General features: G+C 42.4%; 1 protein-coding gene across 1 annotated transcript in view; it reads left to right on the top strand.

Annotated features, from left to right (window-relative positions):
• Window positions 1–27,592, top strand: part of LOC310642663 (dedicator of cytokinesis protein 4-like) — a gene marked incomplete at its 3' end in the record, with an annotated part of 85,252 nt that overhangs the window by 51,693 nt on the left and 5,967 nt on the right. Inside the window, exon 6 of the mRNA XM_083366549.1 lies at window positions 14,243–14,367. Within this exon, the coding sequence (XP_083222675.1) occupies window positions 14,243–14,367 (125 nt within the window). The remainder of the gene's footprint in view (window positions 1–14,242; window positions 14,368–27,592) is intronic.

A 27,592-nucleotide genomic window follows, 5' to 3' on the forward strand; every position in this document is an offset into this window, starting at 1 on the left:
TAATGGGAAATTGCAGTACCTAGTACAATGGAAGGGATACTCGCTGTCTGAAGGTACTTGGGTGAAATCTAGTGATGTGAAGGCTGATAATCCCTGATGGATGTTAACACTGCAAACACTGGATGATTTTGGAAGTTCCAATTCTACTGTGACGGGATTTATAATTCTTTTAATGGGAAATGGTCCCACAAATTTTGGTCCTAGCTTCTTGGAGGGTTGTAGGGATTTCAGGTATTTTGTAGCTGTCTAAACCTTTTCTCCTATTTTAAATGGTTTTGGCTCGCTTCTCTTTTTGTCTGTCTGGACTTTGTATGCCTCTCTAACCTCGTCTAAAGCTTTCCTTATGACTGGCCAGGTGTTTTTCAATTGTACAATTCATTCATTTAGGGAAGGGATTGTGGGGGTCACTGTAAGGAAGTTCAGGCACTTGGAATGGAGTGTAACCAGTGCTGAAGTGGACTGCATTGTTGTAGGCAACTTCTGCAAATGGAAGCAGATCACTCCAGTTGTCCTGCTGGTAATTAATGAAGCATCTTAAGTACTGCTTCAGTACTGAGTTCGAGCGTACAGTCCCACCGTTCGTTTGCAAATGATGACTAGATGACAGCCCCTGGGTGGTCTCTAATAGGCTTAGGAATGCTTTCCAAAACCCTGATATGAATTGTACTCCCCTATCTGATATGATACGTTGTGGGGCTCCATGAAGACAATAGACTTGTTGAATGAAAAGCTTTGCAAGTTGAAGGGAAAAGAAATTCAGACCCGGGTCGATAGAGTTGTCCTGAACAAGCCAGGCAGCCTTGTCTCCAAAAAGAACTCCCATGAGCACTGCCCGCTGAACTTTATTCACCTCCAACATTACAAAAACTACATCAATCTCATACAACATAGGATACATAGAAATAATTGGATTACTCAGGTGCCTATGAGATCACACAAAAACAAGGTACCATAAGATGTATGTGAAGCTTTATCACAGCGTTTCCCAAACCTCCCACATGCCAGCCTTCCCGTAAACCAGGAGAGTGTGCTCTCACTGAAACCAACAGAGAGGCCCATTAGGGGGGTCTGGAAAGGCTGAAGGGTGAGAAACCAAATTCTTGGGAAACCAAATTCTGGCCATTTCCACATCAAGTGTCTTTCCATTAGGGATTTTTTGGCAGGGGATAAAATGTACTTGTTTGGAGAATAAGTCCGTTATGACCCAAATGACTGTGTTTCCCCCACTTTCTGGTAATTCTAAGATAAACTCCATAGAAATTTCATTCCAGGATGCTGAGGGGGATGCTACTGGTTGCAATAAGCCTGGTGATTTCCCTTGCAATCTCTTCGCTGAAGCACAAACTAGGCAGCTAGCCACGTAGCTTTCAATGTCCTTTTTTTATCAAAGGCCACCAAAACTGACTTTTCAATAGGTGTAAAGTTTTTACAAAACTGAAATGTCCTGCTGATTTTGAGTCATGGCAAATCTGCATGAATTTTAGTCTCTGACTTTTTGGGATGTAGAGTTTCCATCTGACTCATGGTAGACCGTAGGTCATGGTGCATAAGTTCTTGCGGCTCAGAAACCATTCGTCAATTTCCAGCACTTTTTTGAATTTGATCCCCGCTTGTGGCTTGCTAATGGTTTTTTTTAAGTTTGGCTTGTGCTTGGGTGGTGACTCGCGCTGCTAGTTGTTTGGTTGGCATGAGAGGGTCGTTTATACTGGTTTGGTTACTATTGTATTGGGGCAATCTGGACAATGCATCTGCCAAGAAATTTTTTCCTCCTGGTAAGAGCTTTAAAGTGAAATTAAATCGGTGAAAATGTTGTGACCATCTCGCTTGTTTGGGAGTCAGTTTCCTAGGCGTTTTTAGTGCTTCCAGGTTCTTTTTTTTATTGAAAAGTTTTACAGTACATTTTATTTTAACAAAACAAAACAAAACCCCTCCCAACCCCCTCCCCTTTTCCCAACCCTCCCCAAAACCTCCCTCCCTCCCCTCCCCCTCCCCGACTTCCCAGAGCTAAATACAAGGTATAAAAGTAGAAACAATCATAATCTGGCATATGCAAACAACAATGAACTATTAAATCTATCGCACTTTAACTCTTATAAAATAACTACAAGCAATATAAATATCACATCAATACTTATTCAAATGCTAAGTGAAACTTTTTAGTCCCATATTTATTCTGGATATAATCAATCCATTTTTTCCACTCCACAATATATCTCTGTTGCGAATGGTCTTTCAAGTACGCTGAGATCTTTGCCATTTCCGCCAGGTTGGAAACTTTTAAAGTCCATTCTTCTATGGTCGGCAGTTCTTCCTTCTTCCAATATTGCCCTACTAAAAGTCTTGCTGCCGTAATTAAATTCAACATCAACTTAGTGTCCACAACAGTAGTGTCAGTAATAATACCCAGTAAAAACAATTGCGGACAAAACTTTATCCTTTTCTTAAATATCTTCTGCATATTCCACCAAATTTTAATCCAAAATGCTTTAACCTTTTTACAGGTCCACCATATATGAAAATACGTTGCATCTTCACCAACACACCTCCAACATTTAGGCTGGCAGTTCGGATACATACTTGCTAGTTTTTTAGGATCTAAATGCCACCTATAAAACATTTTATAAAAGTTCTCTCTTAAATTTTGAGCCTGTGTAAATTTTACATTTCTCACCCAAATCTTTTCCCAAGTATCCATTGTAATGACTTCTTGAAAATTCTGAGCCCACTTTATCATACAATCTTTAACAAGTTCTGTCTCTGAATCAATTTCTATCAATGCAAGATATATCCGTTTGATATGTGCTTGACCTTGATTTCTAATTTGCTTTACCAAATTTTCATCAGTCATTGAAAAACCAATTTTCTGATCTTCTTTCCACCTGGCCTGTAATTGCCCATACTGAAACCAAGTTTGAACAATCTTTTCTTCTCGTAAGATATTATACGGCTTCAAATGCCATACATTCCTTTCCAAATTTAAAATTTCCTTATATGTAGTCACATCATGTTTAAACCCAACACTTATATTTTCTATTGCATGTTTCGGTATTGCCCATAAAGGTATCTTATAATTTAGCTTATGTCTATACTTTTTCCAAACTCGCAATAGAGCATGTCTTAAAATATGCACCTTGAACACATTATCCACCTTCTTATCATACAATAGGTATGCATGCCAACCGAATAGCAAATCATGACCTTCAAGATTTAATAATCTCACTTGTGTTAGATTAATCCAATCACTTATCGCTGACAAAGCAGCAGCTTCATAGTATAGTTTAAAATTAGGCATTTTAAGACCACCTCTCTCACGCGTATCCTGCATAATCTTAAATTTAACTCATGGCCTTTTCCCTGCCCAAACAAATTTATTAATACCCTTTTGCCATTCCTCCAAGTTTGAATCCTTTTTAAGAATAGGTATCATTTGAAATAAAAATAGAAATTTCGGCAAAACATTCATTTTCACTGCTGCAATTCTTCCCAATAAAGACAATTGTAGTTTTTTCCAACTATCCAATTCTTTTTGAACTTTTCCCCATAGCTTTTTATAATTATTTTTATATAGCTTTGCATTTGAGGGTGACAAATATACCCCCAAATATTTAACCCTTTTGACAATTTCAAATCCCGTTAACCCTTCTAAAGCAGCCTTTTGTGATACTGTCATATTCTTAGACAACATTTTAGTTTTTTGTATGTTAACCTTGAATCCAGAAACTTTCCCATATTGCATTATTATCTCCATCAATTCTACAACAGAATTTTCTGGCTGGGTCACCGTAACAACCAGATCGTCTGCAAACGCCCTCAGTCTATAATCCTGATCTCTTATTTGAATTCCCTTAATTCTTTCCGAATCCCGTATTTTAATCAGTAATATCTCCAATGTTAAAACAAATAGTAAAGGTGACAACGGGCACCCCTGCCTTGTGCCCTTTTCAATGTTGCATACTTCGGTCAAACTATTATTTACTATTATATGGGCTGTTTGCTTTTGATATAGTGCCCTAATTGGTTGTAAGAATTTATCCCCAGGTTCTTGTGGTTGGTCCACTCCTGGAAAGGAATTTTGTTCCCTTCTAGAAAGTGCCGCCAAGTGAGAAGAGCCCATTGCACTGCATAAGCCACCTTCTCCCAGACTGCCTATCTTTGCTCTGTCTTTGTAAGTTTCTTGAAATATAAGTACAGGGTTGTAATTTTCCCTCATCATTTTCCTGTAAGAACACTGCCCCCACAACCACATCACTAGCGTCAGCCTGAATTACAAAAGGCTTCTCAGTGTCAGGATGCTTCAAAACCGGTTCAACAGAAAATAGTCTTTTAAGACTTTCAAATGTGGTTTGGCATTCCATTATCTATTTCAATGGCTGGCTTAGCTTTGGCTTTCCCTCCCCCCTGGTTTTTAGTAAGTTTGTAATTGGCAATGCAATTTGTGCAAAAGAGGGAATGAATTGCTGGTAAAAGTTAGCAAATCCAAGGAAAGTCTGCAACTGTTTCCTAGTGTGGGGCGGACCCCATTCTAATACTGCTCGGACTTTCTCGGGGTCCATCTCTATGCCATTTGGTGAGATGCGATAACCCAAATAGTCATTTGTTTTCCTTATGGAAGTCACATTTAGGCATACAGGTGGGCTGCCTGGAGTTTTTTAAGGACTGCTCTGACTAGTTTCACATGTTCCTCCATTGTTTCAGTGAATATCAGGATTTTGTCTGGGTAAACAAGCACCCCTTTGTACTGGTGCTCCCAAAGCTTGTCATTTATCAGTTGCATGAATACTGCAGGTTCCCCTTGCAGTCCAAAAAGCAGGACCCTGAACTGGTAACATCCCAAGGGGTAATTGAAAGTGGTTTTCCACTCATCTCCCTCTTTAATTCTAATCCTGTAATATGCCTCCCTCAAGTCCACTTTTGAAAAGATTTTTCCTTTCAATAGGTGGGCTAGCATGTTCTTCATGAGAGGGAGAAGGTATAGGTTGCTCTCACTCATTGCATTCAGAGATCTATAATCTATGCAGAGGTGAAGAGTCCCATCTTTCTTTTCTCGGAACAATAGGGGAGTGGTGGTTTTTGGCTTGGCCGGTAGGATAAACCCCCTTTCTAAGTTTTTGTCTATGAACTTCTGCATCTCCTCTAATTCTCATGGGGTCATGAAATACAGTTTGGGTTTGTTTAACTTCGTGCCTGGGCAAATCTCGATGGAACAGTCTGGGTTGATGAGGAGGCAGTTCATCATATTTTTCCTCACTGAATAATTCAGCTAGGTCTCTATATTCCTCTGGGATGTCTTGCAGCTCCTTCTCCCCTCCCACTGCTGCTTTCTCAGAGGGGCTTCCACTGGTTCGGCATTGAGTTGGGATCCTTGCTGTTTCTCCATTTGGGAACCTGAGTTCTCCTGTCCTCCAGTCCACCCGCAGGTTTCATTTGGTTAGCCATGCCCAGAATAAGGGGGCATTCCATGCCAGGAGTCACTACAAATGTTATAGTCTCTACATGATTCCCTATGTTGAGTTGGACTGGCAGCGTGGCAAGTGTGGAAAGCACCCCCCCCATGATGGATCCATGTAATTGACCAAATGAAATTGATTTCTTCAGCCTCCTCACCAGAATTCTTAAATTCCCCATTAACTTTGGGCTTATGAGGCAATGGGTGCATCCAGAGTCTATTAGTGCTCTGAGTGCCACCCTCTCTGGCATTCCAGAGCTAAATAGTTCTACTGTCCTGGTGGGGGTGCGATGGGTCCACTTACCATGGGTTTGTCCTCCAAGTTGTCATCTGATGAGCTGGATGACTCTCCTGTTGGTGTCGGAGTTCTTTTCCCTCATTTCGGTGAGGTAGGAGACTCAACGACTTTCACTCTCTTCATTGCCATTTCCTTCAATTTGACTGGGGTCTTCCCGGGCTTCTCAGACAGGGCTCAATCAGGTTTCCAGACAGGGGTGTGTAAGTGGCATTCAGCTGCACAGTGTCCCTTCTTCCCACATTTGAAACATCCTGTAATTCTTTTGGTGGCTGGCACTTGCTTCGTTGGTTCATGGGTTGGTTTCACTGGCAATCTCCCCCACGATCTCCCTCCATGTCACTGTCTCTTGGCCCAGTTGATTTCTGCTTCCTCAGCCAGGACGTACTAGACTTGGAGTTGGTCAGGGTCTCCTTGGGGAATGCAGGCATCATACAAGTCATAGTTCATGCCGTCTTTGAAGGGCCTAATCAGGATGTCCTCTGGCCAGGGCTCAGAATTCTTGAGTGTATTCTGCCACTGGTTGCCTACCTTGCCAAATGGTTTTTATATGCTCCCGTGCCTTTTGATCAACCAAAGGGTCTTCAAATCTATATCTGAGGGCTGCCATGAATTGATTAAAGTTTTGCAGTTCTGGGGCATCGGCGTCATGGAGATCCACCACCCAGTCTGCTACAGTGCCATCCAGGGCCACTTGCACGATCTGGATCCAGCCACGGTCGCTCAGTATGTCATGGCCATATTCCTCCATGTAGTTTAACACCTGAGTCAGGAAATATTCCAGGCGGCACAGCTGTCCACAGTACTTCACCCCCAGTGGTGGGAACTTTCGGATAGATTGGTGTCACTTCTTCCTTTTATGCTGTTGTCCATCTCTGTCTGATGGTGCTGCTCAACCAGGGATGGCGACAGCTGCTGTTTCCATGGTGCTTGTGGAAATGCCTGGGACTGCTGACTCAGCCCCCCCCCTTCATCCATTCCTTCAGCGGAGCCCAGGTTGGCAATTCCCCGGCATGTGTCAGCTTTCTCCTCCCTTATGAAGGTGATTCTCAGCATGTTGATAGCCTGCTCCAGGAATTGGTTAGAACAGGGTGGTCAGTCATCCTCGTCTTCGCTAAAGTGGAGTGTCCTTTCCATCTCAACTTTCCAACCCGGTTCATGATTGCTGCATCTGACGTCACCTTCCTGGCTTTTTTCTCCCAGTCTTTCTTCTTCCCAACACCCATCAACCACCTGGGCTTGTGGCAGCATTCTGTGACAACTACCTCTTCCATTGAGCTTGAGGATTGGGATCTGTATCCACAGGAGTCTGCTTGGTGGGAGGCTTCCCCCCATCACAGGTTTTTCTCTTTCCATTCCAATATCAGACATTGTTTCTAAGTCCCCCCGGTAAGGGTCTTCCTTCCGGGCTGACTGTTACTGCAGATCCTGCCTAATGTCAGGGCCCACTTCAAAACCTCATCCTTAGAAAGCAGGACTCGTGCAAGCAGTTTCTTCCCAAAAGAACTTTTATTAGGAGAAGCTGATAGCAGGCATGATAGGCAGGATCTGAGGGTTTCCCACTCAGATCAATAGGTTAAAAGAATCCCAAGCAAACCCTGGACAGTTTGAATGGGCCAATCCTTAGGTGTTCAAGTCCACTGTGGGAAAGGAGCTGATAACATAGGCCGTTCCCAGGCTCATGATGATGTTGTTGGGTCTTCACACCTTCCCTTCCGTAGTGAGAGATAAGCCGGATGGCCAGAGGCACATTCCTTTCTCACCCCAAGGTAACATCAAGAGAGAGACAGCCCAAAGCATCTTCCCCCCTCCCCTTCAGGAGAATGGCAGAACCCTGAATAAGGAATAGAAAGAATAAAATAGAATACCACCCCTGACACCTTAGTATAAGATGGATTCTAACACTAAGGTTGGACTTGAGCTCATAGTCTCTTGCTTTGTAGCATGGCACCTTAACTACTAGATCAAGCTGGCTCTCAGTTCATGCCCATTTCTTAATTTTGCTGGTATACCAGTTACATTTTTCAAAACTCTCTGTATATATAACTGGTAATATCATGTACATGGCAAACTGTTATTAAATTTTTCTGTTAAATAATTTTTATTAAATGTCAGACATTCTCATTTGCTCCATCCCATTCTTTGTTATGATGCATGATACAACCATCTCCTGTTCACTGTCACATTTTTCTCTAATTTAACAACTGCAGTGATTCACTTAACAAATGTGGAAAGAAAAGTTGTAAAATGGGTCAAAACTCATTTAACAAATTTCTCACTTAGCAACATATTTTGGGCTAATTTGTGGTCATAGGTTGAGGACTAATAAAGGTGCTCTATTAGCAGATTTAACATGATTGCTGCTGTTTGTTTTAACTTTATGATTTTGAAACTGAGTCATCTAATACATAATACACAATGCATAATACATAATGCATAATGCATAATACAACAACGGTCTCCTGTTCACTGCCACATTTTTCTCTAATTTAACAACAGCAGTGATTCACTTAACAAAAGAAAAGTTTTCACTTAGCAACATAGGTTTTGGGCTAATTTTCCTACTGTATCTGCTACTTTGGCTCAGTTTCAAGCCAAACTCCAAAAACCTTTAGCAAGCCAAGCAGGAATTGAGTTCAAGAAAGCGCTAGAAACAGATGAATGGCTCCTAAGCCACAAGAACCTATATACCATAACAGATAGTCTGCCATGGGTCATGGGGAAAATATACATAAAGCAAGAGACTAACATTTATGCAGTTGTGCCATGACTCAAAGTCAGCAGGTCATTTCGGATTTGTGAAAATGTTGCACCTAGTCAAAAGACAATTTTGGTGGCCATCAATAAAAAAGGACACTGAAAGCTACGTGGCTAGCTGCCCAATCTGTGCCTTAGCAAAGAGATTGCAAAGGAAAACACCTGGATTGCTGCAACCATCAGCGACCCTCTCAGCACCCTGGAAGGAGATTTCCATGGACTTTATTGTGGAGTTACCAGAAAGTGGGGGGAATACAGTTATCTGGGTCATGACGGACCTATTCTCCAAACAAGTACATTTTATTCCCTGCCCAAAAATCCCCAATGCAAAAACACTTGCAAAGCTTTTTGTTCAACACATATACCAGCTTCATGGAGCTCCACAGTGCATTATATTTGATAAAAAGTAAAGGTAAAGGTTCCCCCGCACATGCGTGCTAGTCATTTCTGACTCTAGGGGCCGGTGCTCATCTCCGTTTCAAAGCCGAAGAGCCAGCGCTTGTCCGAGGATGTCTCTGTGGTCATGTGGCCAGCATGACTAGACACCAAAGGCGCACGGAGTGCTGTTACCTTCCCACCGTAGTGGTCCCTATTTTTCTACTTGCATTTTTTACATGCTTTCGAACTGCTAGGTTGGCAGAAGCTGGGATGAGTAACAGGCGCTCACTCTGCTACGCGGCACTCGGGATTTGACCCGCCAAACTGCCGACCTTCTGATCGACAAGCTCAGCGTCCTAACCCACTGAACCACCGCGTCCCTTGATAGAGGAGTACAATTCACATCAGAGTTCTGGAGAGCATTCCTAAGCTTGTTAGGGACCACCCAGGGACTGTCATCTAGTCATCATCCACAAACAAATAGTGGGACTGAATGACCGAACTCAGTACTACAACAGTACTTAAGATGCTTTATTAATTACTAGCAGGACAACTGGACGGGTTTATTTCTCTTCGCAAAAGTTGCCTATAACAGAGCAGTCCACTCCAGCGTGGGTTACACTCCTTTCCAAGTCACAACAGGGCAGAGTTTTAATCTGACGCCTAAACTTCTTTCAAGTGACCCTGCAGTCCTGTCTTTAAAGGAGTAGATTGCACAACTAAAAAACACCTAGCCAGTTGTGAGGAAAGGTTTAGATGCAAGCTGATAAAAAGAGAATCGACCCAAAACCTTTTAGTGTAGGGGAGAAAGTTTACATGTCCACCAAATACTTAAAGTCTCTACAACCTTCAAAGAAACTGGGACCAAAATTTGTGGGACCATTTCCTACTACCAGAATCATAAACCCTGTCACGATAGAATTAAAATTCCCCAAAACACTCAGACAGGTTCACCCTATTTTCCACTGCAGTCTTCTAAAATGAGATCACCCTTAAGACCAGCTACTGCTCCTCCCACTCCTCCCATAATGGTGGAAGGAGAACAGCATTTTGAAATTAAAAAATCCTAGATTCCAGAAAACATCATGGCTCCACCCAATACCTAGTAGCATGGAAGCATCTTCCAACCTCCCAAAATGAATGGGTCCACAAACGCCATGTTGGGGCCCCCAAGCTCCTTAGGAAATTTCACAAGGCATATCCCAACAAGCCGGACTAATCCCTGTCTCCTTTTGTTTCTATTTTCTCCCACAGGTGGATATCTCTTTTAAGGGAGGCAGGATGTCAGAACCCATATATTATTCTATTTCTTTTTATTTCATTACTCCAGATTCTGCCATTCTCCTGAAGGGGAGGGGGGAAGATGGTGCAGGCTGTCTCTTTGTTTTTTTCTGTTGCTACAATGTACCCCTTCCACTGTTTCTGCATATCTACTCTTTGAACTCTCTCTCTCCCTTGATGTTACCTTGGGAGGAGAAAGGAAAGAGCCTCCAGCCATCTGTCTTATCTCCTGTTCCAGAAGAGAAGGTGTGAAGACCAACAACATTGTTGTGAGCCTGGGAAAGACCTGTATTATTAGCTCCTTTTCCACAGTGGATTTGACACCTGAGGATTGGCCCATTCAAACTGACCGGATGAATTATTGGGGTGGGGTTTGCTTGGGACTCTTTTAACCTATTGATCTGATCAGGAAACCCTCAGATCCTACCTATCATGCCTGCTATCAGCTTCTCCTAATAAAAGTTCCTTTTGAAAGAAACTGCTTCCACGAGTCCTGCTTTCTTAGGATGAAGTTTTGAAGTGGGCCCTGACACAAAGGATTATTGGCTGCCTTCTCCTCCCCCCACTGGAGGAACTGTACAGTTCCTGTTATCTTAGGAAAGCTCAAAGCATTCTTAAAGACTCATCTCATCCAGGACTTTCTTTTTTTGAACTATTACCATCTGGCAGATGGTACAGGATAATAAAAACAAAGATAAATAGGCTGAAAAATCATTTTTATTCCAGAGCTGTAACCATATTAAATACTACTGTATTGTGCAACATTAGGGGCAGCACAATGGTGAATAGAATGTGAAGGATGTGTGCATATGATGTATGTTCTTATTTGTGGCTTTTACTTTTGTGTAGTGTGCACTGTGGACAGCACTTAATTTCATTGTGAGTTACACAAAGACAATGAAAATAAAGATATTCTATTCGAAGCTTAATACATTTTCATGTAATTGCTTGCTATTTTATTCTACGCAGTGTAATACCTTTTTCAGCCCTATGTCTGTTGTTGTGATCTGTGCACATATTCAAAACAATTGTCAAATACACATAGGAATCCACTAGGATTTTTATCCACTAGGAGCCCAAGTAAAATATAATTTAACTTCTTGACAGACAATAAAGATCCCCACAACCTCTCTTAAAATTCTGCTTTCAGTAGCAGTTAATAGCAGCTCCAGAATGGGAAATCCATGGAATAGAATTGTCTTGAATTGATTAAGTGAGATTTACTTATACATATACTTGTACATATATAGTACTCCAAGAATTGCAGGATTTTTGACTAGTGGGGTTTTTGTTTCATGTGAAGGAATTCTGTGCTTGTATCGGTGCATGCTTTAGGGCAGCAACCCTCCCCACCTTCATAGAATCTTTGTTGCCCACTTCAATGATACAGGCATGGTATGGACAATACATTGGACAAGCGTTTGTTAATGGTATTCTTTACAAGAGGGAATGAATTAAGTATTAGTTAACTGGAAGAGACAGCATGGCTGTATTTAGTTTTAATAACTTAGTCTTCTTTGCAAATAAATTCTCAGCGATTTTCACTTTGTCTAGGCTTTCTTTAGTCCTTCAGGGAAAAATTGGATCAGAATTAAAACAAAAGTTACCTTTGGCCTATTTGATATTGGCTTTCAAGATCGCTCTTTCTAGATCTAAATTTCTTCTCAGGTTGGGCAGTTGTTTCCCTCTCAACTCTTAAAGCTCGTTCTTAATTATTCCCCTATCCTTAGTTTATCAACACTTGCTCTCTGCTTGTCATATCGAACTATTGTTTCACAATCCTTCCTAAGAATTCCAAAGTTCCATATTTATATAGCTTTTGGTTTCTAACAACCAATCTATGTTTGTTGACTCACTTGGCCTGAAACTTCTGTTCCAAGTAGCTGTAACCAAGGCAACCCTGACTGGCTTTGGTCCAATTCTCAGTAACACTACTAGGTCTCTGGCCTAAATATATCAGTTATATTACAACCACCTTGTTCAGAGATTTTAGACAGCTATACATACTTTTTTAATTAGGCATGGGTAGCCCCAATTAAAAAAGGAATCACTATATGTTTCAGAATTAATGCATAATTAAAACTGTTTTTTTTGTGTCACAAGGAAAACCTAATCCCCTAACTCTCTTTAAAAATCTATAAATATATTGTATATTACATAATTATATTGTTTTCTATAAAACTAATAAATGGTAATATAAATTATTCACTAATGTTCTTCAATACTACAAACAGATTCCATAAAGGTATACAATTATTCTTCCTTTACAAAACATTTCCCAGTTTGTCAATGTAAGAATTCATTTCCTTTCCACTAATTTCAAATTACAAAAATATCATTTTTCCTGATATTTTCACAGATTGTTTATTGTAAATGAGGACCCAGATTGTTGAAAGCAATATGCTGATATTGTAAACTGCTTTGAGAGCGCTGTAAAGCACTATGGAGCCATATATAAGTGCTATGGCTATTGCTATGTTCTTGAAACCAAAACAGTTAATACAGACACTTAGATACTTTTTGAAGTCTTCTTAAATAACATTTATTCTCTGGACTTCTGAATTAAGGGAGAATCATAGATTCTAATCTTCAGATTAAATAAATAGGGGGACATTTTAGATTCCAGTCATATCAGCAGCCAGGAGTAAAACCATTGTTTGATAGCCATTCTTTCGTGTTTGGACATGGAAAAATAATACTGGAAAGTATTGGTATTGATGGCAGTGGTTAGAATGTAGTATTGCAGGCTAACTCTATCCACAGCCAGGAATTTGATCTTAACTGGCTCAGGGTTGACTCATCCTTCCATCCTTCTCAGCTTGGCAAAATGAGAACCCAGATTGTTGGGAGCAATATGCTGACATTTGTAAACTACGCAGAGAGTATTGTAAAGCACTATGGAGCAGTATATAAGTCTAAGTGCTATTGCTATTTCTAACATCTGTTTATAAGCAGAGGCTGGGTTTAGGAGTGTAGTTTCCATTTACAGATAAAATAGCTAATAAGGAGTTGTATTACCCAGAAGTGATGGCATGTATTTGCATCTTTCTTCAAGACATTTTCTCACTTGTGAGTTGTAAAATATGTGGATTCATTTTCATTTCTGGTCTGGATGAAAACTAAAAGATAACATTTCCTCTCATATAAATGTATTAGAGAAAAAATGTTGCTTTCAGCATTTTCCTTACCTAGTAAGTTGTCACAAATTCCAATACCAAGCACTCACCAGCTTCAAAACAATTATACAGTGATCAGTTCAACAAAGGAGGAAATAATGTATTTTGATATAATCCAGTAGTATTCCCACAGCAGTAATCTCTTTCCATCTTTAAGAGTCAGTAAATTTTTTGCTGATTGCAAAGTCTTTAAAATTGGAGTCCTCTATGCCATCTTACCAGAAGCCTTTTTGATTGTGTTAGCTTTTGAGAAATAAGTTTAAGGAGAAATACATTTAAATAAATTAAGACTGTAACTATCTGTAAAATTATTGCTGTCTAACCTGTCAAGAATGTTTCCTGTATTCCAAATAGTGTTTACCTCCTCCTTCAACCTCTCCAGTTTGATAAATATATGAACATGCTGTAAATTACTGTACTGCTTCTTGTTATTCTGAAAAACATGATTTAAACTGAAACTAAATAGTATTGGTATCTTGACCACGTGCATTTCCTTTGCATTTCTGCAGATTCTGAATATTTTTGCTGATACCTGATATAAAAGCTGTACAGGCTTTTTAAAAAGGAAACTTGCTATACTTGATGCACCTGGAGATTCACACAGGAACATCAGATTAGAATACTATTTTAGGAGAAAATGTACAGTCTCCTCCTCCTCCTCCTCCTCCTCCTCCTCCTCCTCCTCCTCCTCCTCTTCCTCTAACTCTTCCTCTTCTCTCCCTTTCCCTTTCCCCTCTTTCCTCCCTCCCCTCGTTCCCATTCCTCCTGTTATTGCTGAATCGAATTCACTTTCTAATGAGTTTATTGTATTTCTGTTTTTTGTTGTTATTGTTATTATTGTTATATTTTTTAAGATGTGCTGAGATGATATTTTTGTTTTGGTAACTTACTTTATTTTTTCTCCCATAGGTGAAATGAGAAATGATCTATATATCACAATAGAAAGAGGAGAATTTGAAAAAGGAGGGAAAAGTGTGGCCAGAAATGTGGAAGTCACAATGTACATTGTGGACTGCAGTGGACAAATTTTGAAAGTAATTTCTGTTTAGCTTCTTTTTAAAATTATAAATACTATTTTAAATTATAACCTTTTATAATGAGGAATATCCAAGAGATTATGCTGCTAGATGACTAACAGTAGGATTTCTTGATGTCTGAATTAAACTTTGCCGATTGTGCTAAAGAAAAATATATGTTAGGTACTGACGCTATCCTAACATTAATTTCAAACAATCTGTTGTTAGGCATGCTTAATTAATGTAATGAAACTGAAAAGAGATCATGAATTATGTTGATATTGGACTGGACCTGTTAAACTGCTGCTGGATCTGTCTGAAGTCTTTCCAATAGCTTGAATTGCAATTATCAGCTTCTTAGTGAAAGATGCACTAAACAGGCCTGTTATGTATTGGGCTCTTGTGATACACCACGTGGGTTGCTGGAGCAGCTAACAGCTCTCCAGCAACCCAGACTAACTGTCTCCTGTCCTGCAATTGGCTAGCCCTAGGCAGCAATGGTTGGTTCAAACCTATTGGCTGCCACCTAGGAGCTAGACTGCGGCTGGTTGCAGCCCTTGCTTCAGTACAGTTCCAGCAAGAAATAAAAGTATGAGTTATCCTGTACTCAGCCTAGTGTCATCATTCCTGCACCAAGAACCCCTATTTAACAGTGGTGATGAAGGTGGGATCCTGCTTCGCTGATTAAGAGCTGAAGTCCACGAGGGGAAGGCAGCACATGCCAGAGGGAAGAGGCATTTCCTCCCCCCCTCTCAAGGCCAGCTAGCAAGCTACACTAGCAGCCTCGTGCTCAGTGGAAGCATTCCCTGAGCCTTGAAGCAGGATACAAAAATCTCAGGAACCAGAGAGAAGAATGCCAAAGGTCGGCAAATTAAGAGAATTCGACGTGAAACACCTGGAGGAATGGCCATCTTATCTTTCACAAGTAGAAAACTATCTCAGAGCCAATTAGATCTTGGAAGAAGGACTGAAGGCCGCAATGCTGCTTTGCATGTGCGGCCCAGCAACCTTTGATTTGGCTGAGAATCTTTTTGTGCTGAAAACCAATTGAAGCGGTCTCCTACACAGATCTAAAAAAGAAGCTAACGGGGGACTTCCAGCCCAAGATGCCTGAGATGGCTTGGTGATTCAAATTTGACCAAAGAGTGCAGCTACCCGGGGAGACAGCTTTGGAGTTCATTGTGGGCCTAAGACCCCTATGCAAGTTCTCAAATTTGGAAGAACGACTAAGAGACTGGCTCGTCTGTGGCCTGCGAGACAGAATGCTTCAGCAGAGACTATTTGCTAGACCCAATTTAATGTTTTCTGAAGCACAGGACGAGGTGATGGCCAACGAAGCCACCGGGGGCTCAGTGCAGACAGTTCAGCCCACGAAACCTTCAAAAGTCAAAAAATCGGTCCATCTTGAGGTCACCAAATGCACCGGAAAATTGTCAGAGGAAGAAGAACCTGAAATCAACTGAGATCTAAGGGGTGCAGTGGCAACCATCTTCGCGCCAATTGCAGATTTGGTTCGGCCACGTGTAGAGCTTGCAGAAGAACAGGCCACATCGTGGTGGTTTCCAGAGCCTGCCAGAGAGACCGGCCACCCAAACACCAGGCGGAAGAACCGACTAGGAGAGGTACTGGGGCCCAGAGTCCAATTAATGTGGGATTCTTCAGAAGCCGTAGAAGCGTATACCGCACCGGGGCTCAACGCCCTCTCAAACCCAAACTTAAGCTCTTGGTAGAGCTACAAGGAGTTCCATGTAAGATGGAATTGGACTCCGGCTCTGCAGTCTCAATCATTTCGCAAGACACATTTAACTTCATGTGTAGGTGCAGTAACAATTGGGCCAAACTAAAACCCTCAGATATCATTTTAATGGATTTTCAAAATGCTCACGTTAAAGTTAAGGGAGAAGCCACTTTATTGGTAAAATTTAAAGGGTTTTGGGGGCACCTGGATATAATAGTAGTAGGGGGCCAGAGAAAGAGTCTCATTGGACTTGATTGGTTTGATGCCTTAGGTATTCAGATTACTGGCATAAACCAGACACAAACTGCAGACCTCATGTCAGTGTGCGAAGAATATGTGGATGTTTTTGATTCAAACCTAGGGACATACACAGGCCTTCCACTCTCTTTTAAGTTAGATCCCAACGTTGTCCCAATCAGGGTTAAACCTCGCAGGGTCCCCTTTGCTTTAAAACATAAAATTGATTCCAAAATTGATAAGCTTGTAGAACAGGGTGTGGGGGAACAGACTCATAATTCCCACTTCCCTAAGAGACAGGGTTTTACACTCATTACATGAAGGCCCAGACATTGTCAGAATAAAAGCTTTAGCTAGAAGCTACCTTTGGTGGCCTGGCCTTGATAAGGCCATTGAGGTCAGGTCCATGGTTGTTATACGTGCCAACAATCTAGGCCTGAAATGCCACAGGCCCCAGTTCACAGGAGGGAGGAAACGCACACTCCCTGGTCTAGGATTCACATAGACTACGCTGGGCCTTTTCAGGGGCAGCTCTTCCTGATAGTAGTGGATAGTCACTCAAAATGGCTGGAAGTAATTCCAGTTCCTAACATGACTACTGCTAGGACCATCCAGGTGCTGAGAAAACTCTTTGCAACACATGGGTTGCCTGATGTCTTAGTTTCTGACAATGGGGCCCAATTCACTGCTGCTGAATTTCAGGCTTTCCTTAGGGCTAATCTCATCAGACATGCAATGTCTGCACCTTTTCATCCATCTTCTAATGGTCAAGCCGAACGCATGGTGAGGACAATGAAGGAGGCACTCAAGCGCATTGTCACAGGTGACTGGCATCACAGATTGGCAGATTTCTTACTCTGCCAGCATTCTATGCCCTGCACGGCCACAGGTAAAAGTCTTGCAGAACTATGTTGGGGGAGGCGTTTGATTACTAAACTGGACAGGTTGCATCCAGACAGAGTGGCAGCAGAAGCCTCTCGACCAAAACCCCCGAGGGGGCTGCACATGGGGGATTGGGTTTGGGTCAGGAACTATGGTTATGGGAATTTGTGGGTTCCTGGTCAAATCACCAAAGCATCCGGACCCGTATCTTATGAAGTGGGGTTGGAGGGAGGGTGAGTTGTCAGAAGACACATTGATCAGCTCAGGAAAAGGTTTCCAGAATGGCCACTAAGCGAGGACTGCATCATAAGTCCCTCCCAAGGTCCTCAAACTTGCGGCCAAGCCAGCCCTCACATGGACTACCAGGACTTTTCCTTCTCAGCGGAGATGAAACTAGAGGGAGAACAGAGGAGCTCAGGAGTGCAACATGGACCCCCTGATGAAGCGAGCCAACCAAACTCCAGAAACCGCTGTGCCTACTCTGCTGAACCGACATGGGGTGGGCCAACCTGGTGAGGCCAGCCACAGTGTTTCGAATTCCCTTGACTTTGGAGCACAAATCTACCCAGCCCACTGGGTAAGCTGGTAGACCACAAAGTGATGGGAACTCCGAGATGTTCCTCTAGGGCAGACATGTCAAACACAAGGCCCGGGGGCCGGATCCGGCCTGCGAAGTGGTTTCATGCGGCCCACAAAGCCATCCTGGAAAGAGTGAGGGAACGGCCCCCACTGCCTTGGCCCTGGCTCAGAGACCCTCCTTCTGCCAGAGACCCCCAGATCTGTCCCACTCCTGCCCAGGCCCCCATAGGCACCCTTGATGCCAACGATGTAGAGCTGGCCACGCCCACCCAGTAGGCTATACGCACTCTAGCCACACCCACCCAGTAGGCCACACCCACCCTAGCCACACCCACCCCGGCCCCCTGAGGGCAACCGCAATGTTGATGCGGCCCTCAGTGAAATTGAGTTTGACACCCCTGCTCTAGGGCACACAAGCCTCCTTCGTACCTTAAAGATTACATTGTAAAATAAAGAGATATATATTGTTGTAAAACCTGTTGCCACTAAACTACAGAAACTAGTGCTTTGTGTAACTGCCTATTACTGCAAATGGAAGCCTGATCATTTAGACTTTGTTTAATCTCATTGTATTCCACGGTGATTTTTGTTATTATCACTTGATTGTGTTTGTGTTGATTAATAAGTCTTGGCAACTGTCAACATGTTGTTGTCATAGTTGATCTAAGAGGGGAGGGGTGTTATGTACTGGGCTCTTGTGATACACCACGTGGGTTGCTGGAGCAGCTAATGGCTCTCCTGCAACCCGGACTAACTGTCTCTTGTCCTGCAATTGGCTAGCCCCAGGCGGCAATGTTTGGTTCAAACCTATTGGCTGCTGCCTAGGGGCTAGACTATATATTGCAGCTGGTTGCAGCCCTTGCTTCAGTACAGTTCCAGCAAGAAATAAAAGTATGAGTTATCCTGTACTCAGCCTCGTGTCGTCATTCCTGCACCAAGAACCCACTATTTAACAAGGGCCATGAAGAACAGGTAGACATTCTTTACTGAGAATCTGTCTGTTGCAGCCAATGTAAGCTGTATCCAAGGCACAAACCATTGATGGAAATCCTAATGATCTTCCTAGTTTCCAAGTGTTATCTTAAAAGATGGGGATGATATACTCAAACTTCCTAGTAACAAACTTAATGGTATTCTCTTTAATATGGCAAAAGAATGACAGCACATCCCTGACATCCAAAAGGCGTCCATGGCCAAATAGACTGGATGATTAATCTACTGTTCCAGAGCATTAACTAGCTGGCAAAGATAAGGCCTTCATGGCTGATTCTTGCCTAAATTGGTTACAATTTTTGGGCAGATCTACAGAGGCAGCCATACATTTTTTGATCATTACCTGGAACATACACACCAAGTCCAGTTCAATACTAGCTTCCAGTGCCTTCACAAATAGATATTTGAACCCAAGACTGATCAAAACAATGAAAAAATAATAATGCTCTTCTGACCACCTCTACCAGAGCACAAAAGGACATCTTGAAATCCAGTGATCAATTCCTAGCTGGAAAAGCCACAGAAATAATACCACTGGCTGACAATCTTTTAAGTGAATTGCATTTTCTTCATAATGCCCAAAAAGAATAGGGATGGAGACCATCCTGAATTTTAAGTGGCTAAATTGTCGTGGCAGTACTATTAGTTTTTCTTGGAGAGATTAAAGTTCATCTTAGGCTAATCAGTCCTGAGCACAAAATAACAATCTGGATGGTGAATATCATGGCCTCAGAATGTCAAGTAGCTCAATATTTTCATTTCCTTTTTTTAACTTGACTGGTACAAAAGACAGAGATGAAGAGGCAGAAGATATACTGATGCTTCCAGAAGATCCTAGCATTCTGAGTTAGTGCAATTGTCCATTGATTTACCATGAGCCATGCAATTAGGGACGCATGCAATTAGGGATGCGGTGGCTCAGTGGGTTAGGACGCTGAGCTTGTCGATCAGAAGGTCGGCAGTTTGACGGGTCGAATCCCGAGTGCCGCGTAACAGAGTGAGTGTCTGTTACTCGTCCCAGCTTCTGCCAACCTAGCAGTTCGACAGCATGTAAAAAATGCAAGTAGAAAAATAGGGACCACTACGGTGGGAAGGTAACAGCGTTCTGTGCGCCTTTGGCGTCTAGTCATGCTGGCCACATGACCACGGAGACGTCCTCGGACAAGCGCTGGCTCTTCGGCTTTGAAACGGAGATGAGCACCGGCCCCTAGAGTCAGAAATGACTAGCACGAATGTGCGGGGGAACCTTTACCTTTTTTATGCAATTAGAGTGGACTGTCTCTCCCAGGGAATATAATTTCAGCTCAGATCTAAATAGGTTATATGTGCATACTGTATTTGGAGGGTTAAGTAGCAAGCCTTGTGCAATATAGATTACGATGTAGTTTCTGTCCAGATCATCTTAGCTTCCCATTTATTGACAGATAAATTAAGATATCACCTATGCTTTTTGCTTGAGAAGGAGGGAGGAAATTAAGCTGGTGGTCCCTGTTCCTGAGATATTGACTTTTTTCCCAGTCAAGTCCATAATCTATAACCCAACACCCTCTGAGACATTATCTGTTTCTGAATGCCCATTATGGAGTTGCTTCTCATATAATGTCCACATCTAAGGTTTTCACCTCATTCTGAAAATGTTACAAATCATCCTTTCAAGCTTGTCAAACAAATGGATATAAATATGCTACCTTGACCTTCCTCATTGTCATAATATTATCCAGGTACATCTTCGGAGCTGGCAGCCTTATCAGCTAATGAAGAAGTCTATTATATTCACTCAGTGGTCTTGTGGACAAATCCCTGATGCATGCCCAAAGTGAACTCAACTTTCTTCAGGGCACAGTGTAATTCTGCTCACATTCAACCACTGTCAATGCTGCTAACATTGGATGTTCTTGCTTTGACAACATAGGGAGATTCTTTCTATGGTCTTAGAATTATATGATACTGGGGAAGGAGAAATGTGATGAGAGTTAATTAGACATAACAATTCTGTGACTTTTGAAATAAGAGATGATAAGAAATGGTGGGTTGGAAACAAGAGGGGAAGCTTGCATTTCAAACTAATTGGAGAATGTGATGTATGACTGCTAATTAGGGGAGGAAATTGTGCTTTGATATAGGGGAGGGGAATTCAGAATTTGGCTTCGACCATGTATGTGCTGATGCTATGTAACTTGATTAAAGACTCTTTAAGGTAAACAATGCCTCAAAGTTCTTCAAAGAGTTCATCTGTCAGAACCATGACATTAAGCCGAAATCTACAAATTTTCCAAATTATCTAGGGGTCCTGAGCTCCAGTCACTGTCCCTAGACTTGAGGGAAGCTGGCAAAGATTCAGGAGAAGATTTCATCATGGGAAAAGAGAAACTGCTTGAATCTAGCAACCCGGCAGCAGCTGCTACCCCAGGGGCCGGGGAGCGACAGACAGCAAGCTGGGGGAGGAAGAGCTTTTGCAGGACTCCCAGCTGGAGGCAAAATCCAAGCAGCTAGGAGAGCTGATCTGCACTTCAGATTGGGCCCAGCCCAGCGGAGACTCCAGAAGCCTTGAGACTGCCTTACCACCCTCAAAGGCTTCAAAAGCAGACTGGAGGAGAGCCACCAGGACGTCTGCCACTGAGGACTCGGATGAGTGGGAATGCCTGTCTGCAGCTCATAGCCAGACAGTGGAAAGATTTGAGAGGCTAAAGCAGAGAAGCAGAAATCAACTCCTGCCAAGAGAAGCCTCCAGCCCCTCCTTTGCAGATTAGACAGCCTTCCAGCCCCTGAAATCCCCTGCCAGGGCCTCCAGCCCCACAGAGAGAGAATCCCAGTCTGAGGTGCCTGAAGCAATGGGGAGTTTGGCAGCCCACACAGGTGGATGGACAGCAACCTCTGAGCTTGCCGCAGCTAGTAGAGGCCTTGGAAGTGCTTGGGGTGGTGCAGAAGCCAGGAGATCAGCAGCTGGAGGGTGGACGACCACAACAAGGAGACTGGTTGAAGCCCACGAACATGTAGCCCTTGGGCATGCAGCGGCAGCCAGGATGGGACCAGCAGCAAATGGGGGTGCAACAGCCACCCTGGGGGCCCTAGCAGCCAGTGATTGCTCCACCTTTCAGAGCAATCTTTGATGGGAACCTAGAGAAGCTGGTTTTTTTCTTCAACCAAGTGCGCAATCATTTGAACTGCTGGGCCTATCGCTACCCAGACCCAGGTGCTATGGTCAATGTGATTGTATCCAGCTTAGAGGGGGAGGCATCCAAATGGTTAAATGATTTATATAATGAGCAAGCCCCTGAATTGGAGGACTCCCATCTCTTCCTCCTAAGACTGAGAACAAGATTCGAGGACCCATCCATTGCCCTCAAAGCAGAGGAACAATTCCATAAGATAAAACAAGCCAATATATGCTAAGGAGAAGATTAATGAAAAAGACATTGATATATATTTGGAGAATGCTAGCATCCCGGTTCTTACGCAAGTACAAAAAGAGGGGATTAATCAATTAATTACAGAAGAAGAAATTTTTACAGCAATTAAGGAATTGAAGATGGATAAAGCACCAGGTACGGATGGTTTGTCTGCGGCTTATTATAAAAATTTACAATTAGAGATGATGAAACCATTAAAGGAACTGTTCCAGACAATCCAGAGGGGGGGAAAGGTGCCACTGTCTTGGAGAACAGCTTTTATTTCCTTGATTCCGAAGGAAGACCAAGATGCTACTCAAGTTAAAAATTATAGACCGATATCGCTTTTAAATACAGATTACAAGATATTTGCTAAGGTGTTGGCTAATAGACTGATGAGGGTTCTGCAACAGGTGATTCATGGGGACCAAACGGGGTTTATTAGTGGTAGGCAAATGAAAAATAATGTGAGGCATATAGTTGATGTGTTAGAGTTTTTGGAAAGGAACAACCAGATCCCTGCGGCGCTAATTTTTCTAGATGCTGAAAAAGCTTTTGATCAATTGAATTGGCAATTTTTGATGAAAGTTTTAGACAAAATGGATTTTGGGGAAATTTTTTTACAACCGATTAGGGCATTATATCAAAAACAAACTGCCCAAATTATAGTTAATAATAGTCTGACAGAAGCATGTAATATTGAGAAGGGCACAAGGCAAGGGTGTCCGTTATCGCCCTTGTTATTTGTGTTAACATTAGAGATATTATTGGTTAAAATACGGAATTCGGAAAAAATTAAGGGTATACAAATTGGAGATCAGGATTATAGATTGAGAGCATTCGCAGATGATCTGGTTGTTACAGTGACCCAGCCAGAGAACTCTGTTGTGGACCTGATGGAGATAATAACACAATACGGGAAGGTTTCTGGATTTAAAGTTAATATACAGAAAACCAAAATTCTGGCCAAAAATATGACAGTTTCGCAAAAGGCTCTCTTAGAAGGATTAACTGGATTTGAGATTGTTAAAAGGGTTAAATATTTGGGGGTGCTTTTGTCGCCCTCTAATACAAAGTTATATAAAAATAATTATGAAAAACTATGGGGGGAAATTCAAAAAGAATTGGAGAGTTGGGAAAAATTGCAATTGTCTTTGTTGGGACGGATCGCAGCAGTGAAAATGAACGTCCTGCCTAAATTTTTATTTTTATTTCAAATGATACCAATTCTTAAGAAAGATTCTAATTTGGAGGAATGGTAGCGAGGTATCAATAAATTTGTTTGGGCAGGGAAAAGGCCACGAGTTAAACTTAAGATTATGCAGGATACTCGTGAGAGAGGTGGTCTTAAAATGCCCAATCTTAAACTATATTATGAAGCTGCTGCATTAGTAGGAATAAGTGATTGAATTAATTTGACACAAGAGAGATTATTAAATCTTGAGGGCCACGATTTGTTGTTTGGCTGGCATGCATATTTGTTGTATGACAAGAAGGTAGACAATGTGTTTAGAGTGCATATTCTAAGACAGGCATTGTTGAGAGTTTGGAAGAAGTATAGACATAAGCTAGATTGCAAGATACCACTGTGGGCAATTCCAAAACACGCAATAGAAAATATACATGCTGGTTTCAAACATGATGTGACTACGTACAAGGAGATTCTGAGTTTGGAAAGAAATGTTTGGTGTTTGAAATCATATAGCCTCTTGCGAGAAGAGAAGGTTGTTCAAACTTGGTTTCAATATATTCAGCTACGGGCCAGGTGGAAAGAAGACCAGAAAATTGGTTTTACAATGACTGATGAAAATTTGATAAAGCAAATTAGAAATCAGGGTCCAGCACATATCAAACGGATATATCTTGCATTGATAGAAATTGACTCAGAAACAGAGCTTGTTAAAGATTGTATGATTAAATGGGCCCAAAATATCCAAGAAGTTATTACAATGGATACGTGGGAAAGGATTTGGGTGAGTAACGTAAAATTTACACAAGCTCAAAATCTAAGAGAGAATTTTTACAAAATGTTTTATAGATGGCATTTAGATCCTAAAAAGCTTGCAAGTATGTATCCGAATTATCAGCCTAAATGTTGGAGGTGCGGTGACGAAGACGCAACATATTTTCACATATGGTGGACTTGTAAAAAGGTTAAGGCTTTTTGGATAAAAGTCTGGTGGAACATGCAGAAGATTTTTAAACAGAGGATAAAGTTTTGTCCGCAACTTTTTTTGTTGGGAATAATTACAGATGCTACAGTTGTGGACACTAAGTTGATGTTGAATTTAATTACGGCAGCAAGACTCTTAATAGGTCAGTATTGGAAGAAGGAGGAACTGCCGACTATAGAAGAATGGACTTTAAAGGTTTATGACCTGGCAGAGATGGCAAAGATATCAGCCTATTTGAAAGATCATTCGCAAGAACGCTATATTATGGAGTGGAGAAAAGGGATTGAGCATATCCAGAACAAATACGGGACTAAGAAGTTTCATGTAGCATTTGAATAAGTCTTCCTTTTTTCCCCCCTTTTTTATATATACTTTTATATATTTTATATTAATAGTGTTTGTAGTTATCCTATATGAGCTAGAGAGTGATAGATTTTAGAGTTTACGGTTGTTAGCATATGGTTGTTTATGATTCTTTTTTTTTGTTTTTTATACCTTGTACTTAACTCTGGGAAGTCGGGGGGGAGGGGGGAGGGGTAGGGGGGTTTGTTAAAGATAAAATGTATGATAAAGCTTTTCAATAAAAAAAAGATAAAACAAGCCAGCAGACCTCCTCTGGAGTACATAAGAGAGTTTCACAAGTTAGCCGGTCACATAGAGAGGTGGCCTGAACAGTCCCTAGTCCACCACTTCAAAGAAGGGTTAGATGATCACCTCTCTCAGGCCTGCATCAATTGAGCAGTACCTGATCAGCTGCAGTGGTAAAACTAGATATTCAGTGGTAAAACAGTGGTAAAACTAGATATTCAGCTTGCCTGCTATAAGAAACCTCCCCCACCTGAAGCTGAACTGAGGCCAGAACAACCCAAACAGCAACCATGACCCCAATAATCTCCAACTGCTGCAGCTGCTGAAAGATCCAGGCCACCTGCAGGCCTGCCAATCAAGTGCTTCCAATGCAGACAGCAGGGAAATCAAACAGCGAATTGCCCAGTCCCCTACTCCCAACAACAGAATAGATGATGACCAGGATCAGCAGTAAGAAAGAAACCTGCCCAGCAACCAACGAGAGAGAAATCCAACTGGATCACACAGGAACCTGTTGCTCAAGTCACACACCCCCACACACAGTAGGATGCCAGAACTCAGGCTGGCTCCACCCCCACTCTACCCTCTTTTGACAGCGACGACGAAGGAGAGAATGATCTGATGGTGAGCCGACACATCCCACCTTTTTCACTAACTGCCAAACTCATAATCCCTAAGTCGGGACACAGGTAGATTTAAAGGTGCTAGTTGATTCTGGATGTTCCCGATGCATCATTAGATTGCCATTTGCCATGAAATTGGGCATACGAGCAAAACTACTCTCCAAACCTGTGAGGTTCGAACAAGCATGATGCAGGAACCTGTTGCCCAGGTCACATCCCCCACATGGGAGGATGCTGGAACTCCGTTCTACCCTCTTTTGACAGTGACGACGAAGGAGAGAATGACCCGATGGTGAGCCGACACGTCCCACCTTTCTCACTACCTGACAAGCTCATAATCCCTAAGTCAGGTACGCAGGTAGATTTAAAGGTGCTAGTTGATTCTGGATGCTCCCGATACATCATTAGCTTGCCATTTGCCATGAAACTTGGCATATGAGCAAAACTACTCTCCAAACCTGTGAGATTCGAGCAAGCCGATGGCTCCCTGATGGGAGGGACTTTAGTCAAGCAATTAACGGAGCCCCTACACCTAGAAATAGGTGAACACTGGGAGTTTATTCGCTTCCTGGTGGCTCAAAAAATGACTGAGGCTGTGATCCTAGGATTAGCCTCATTAGACAAATGGAAGCCATTTATCTGGTGGGAGAAAGGAATGAGAATTGTGAGACTACCTATAGGGCCCAAGCCCCCCACTGATTCAACAGATTTAGCCCACGCAATGGGTGAAGAAACTTTAGCCCACCCAATGAGCGAGCGCACATGGCAGCCTCACCACCACCAGGCAAGCCGCTTATCCCCAGAGAGTACTGGGACCTAGTGGAGGCATTTAGTGAGAAGGAATGCAATACCTTGCCTCCTCACTGACCCAATGATTGCTCTATCGAACTGTTGCCAGGAGCCAAACTCCCACATCCGAGGATGTACGCCATCTCCCCCCTCAAAATGGAGGAGATGCAGCAATACGTGGATAAAAATCTAGTGAGGGGATTCATTGAACGGGCCAAGTCTGCGGTGAGGGGGCTCTGTGTTATTTAAAGAAGAAAAAAAGATGGGCCTCTTCATCTCTGCATAGACTATAAGGGTCTCAATGCTGTGAATGTGGAAAAAAATACTCCCTCCCCCCTCCTAAAGGACTTACCAACCCACCTGGCTAAGGGGAGTGTCTTCACTAAATTAGACCTGAGAGAAGCATATTACCGGGTGAGAATAAAGGAGGGAGATGAGTGGAAAACTGCCTTTAACTGCCCCATGGGAAGCTATCAATTCCAAGTCATGCCATTTGGACTACAGGGGCTCCCAGCCATATTCATGCAGTTGATTAATGAGGTCCTACATGATCACTTATACAAAGGGGTCCTAGTGTATCTTGATGACATCCTGATATACAGCACAAATATGACTGATCATATAAAGCTGGTGAGAGAAGTGCTAAAGAAACTATTGAATGCCAAGCTTTATGCCAAATTGTCAAAATGTGAATTTCACCAGACCTGATTAGATTATCTTGGCTACAGAATTTCCATTGAGGGCATTGAAATGGACCCAGCCAAAGTGAAAGCCATAATTGAATGGCAGCCTCAAAGACTCTCAAACAGCTGCCAACTTTTACCGTCAATTCATCCCCTCCTTCGCTGTGACTGGGCCAACCACTAGCATGAACTATGAGCTGTCAAACAGCTTTTGAGAATTTAAAAAGACTATTTGCTGCTGATCTGGTCCTAAAGCACTCCTGTCCAGGAGAGCCCTTTGTAATTCAAGCTGACACCAGTGACATGGCAGTTGGAGCTGTATTATTGCAAAAGAACAAAAGTGGGATCCCGCAACTCTGTGCCTACACCTCTAAAAAATTTACCAAAAGCAAGAGGTGATGGGCAGTATGGGAGAAGGAAGCCTTTGCAATTTGTTGTTAGTTGCGAACTCTTGTCCGATCCATCGCGACCCCATGGACAACGCTCTTCCTTCCTGTCTTATACCATCTTCTGGAATCCATTTAAGCTCATGCCTACTGCTTCAGTGACTCCATCCAGCCATCTCATT

This window comes from Vipera ursinii, assembly GCF_947247035.1.
Source record: "Vipera ursinii genome assembly, chromosome: 6".
In the NCBI taxonomy this organism is placed as follows: Eukaryota; Metazoa; Chordata; class Lepidosauria; order Squamata; family Viperidae; genus Vipera; species Vipera ursinii.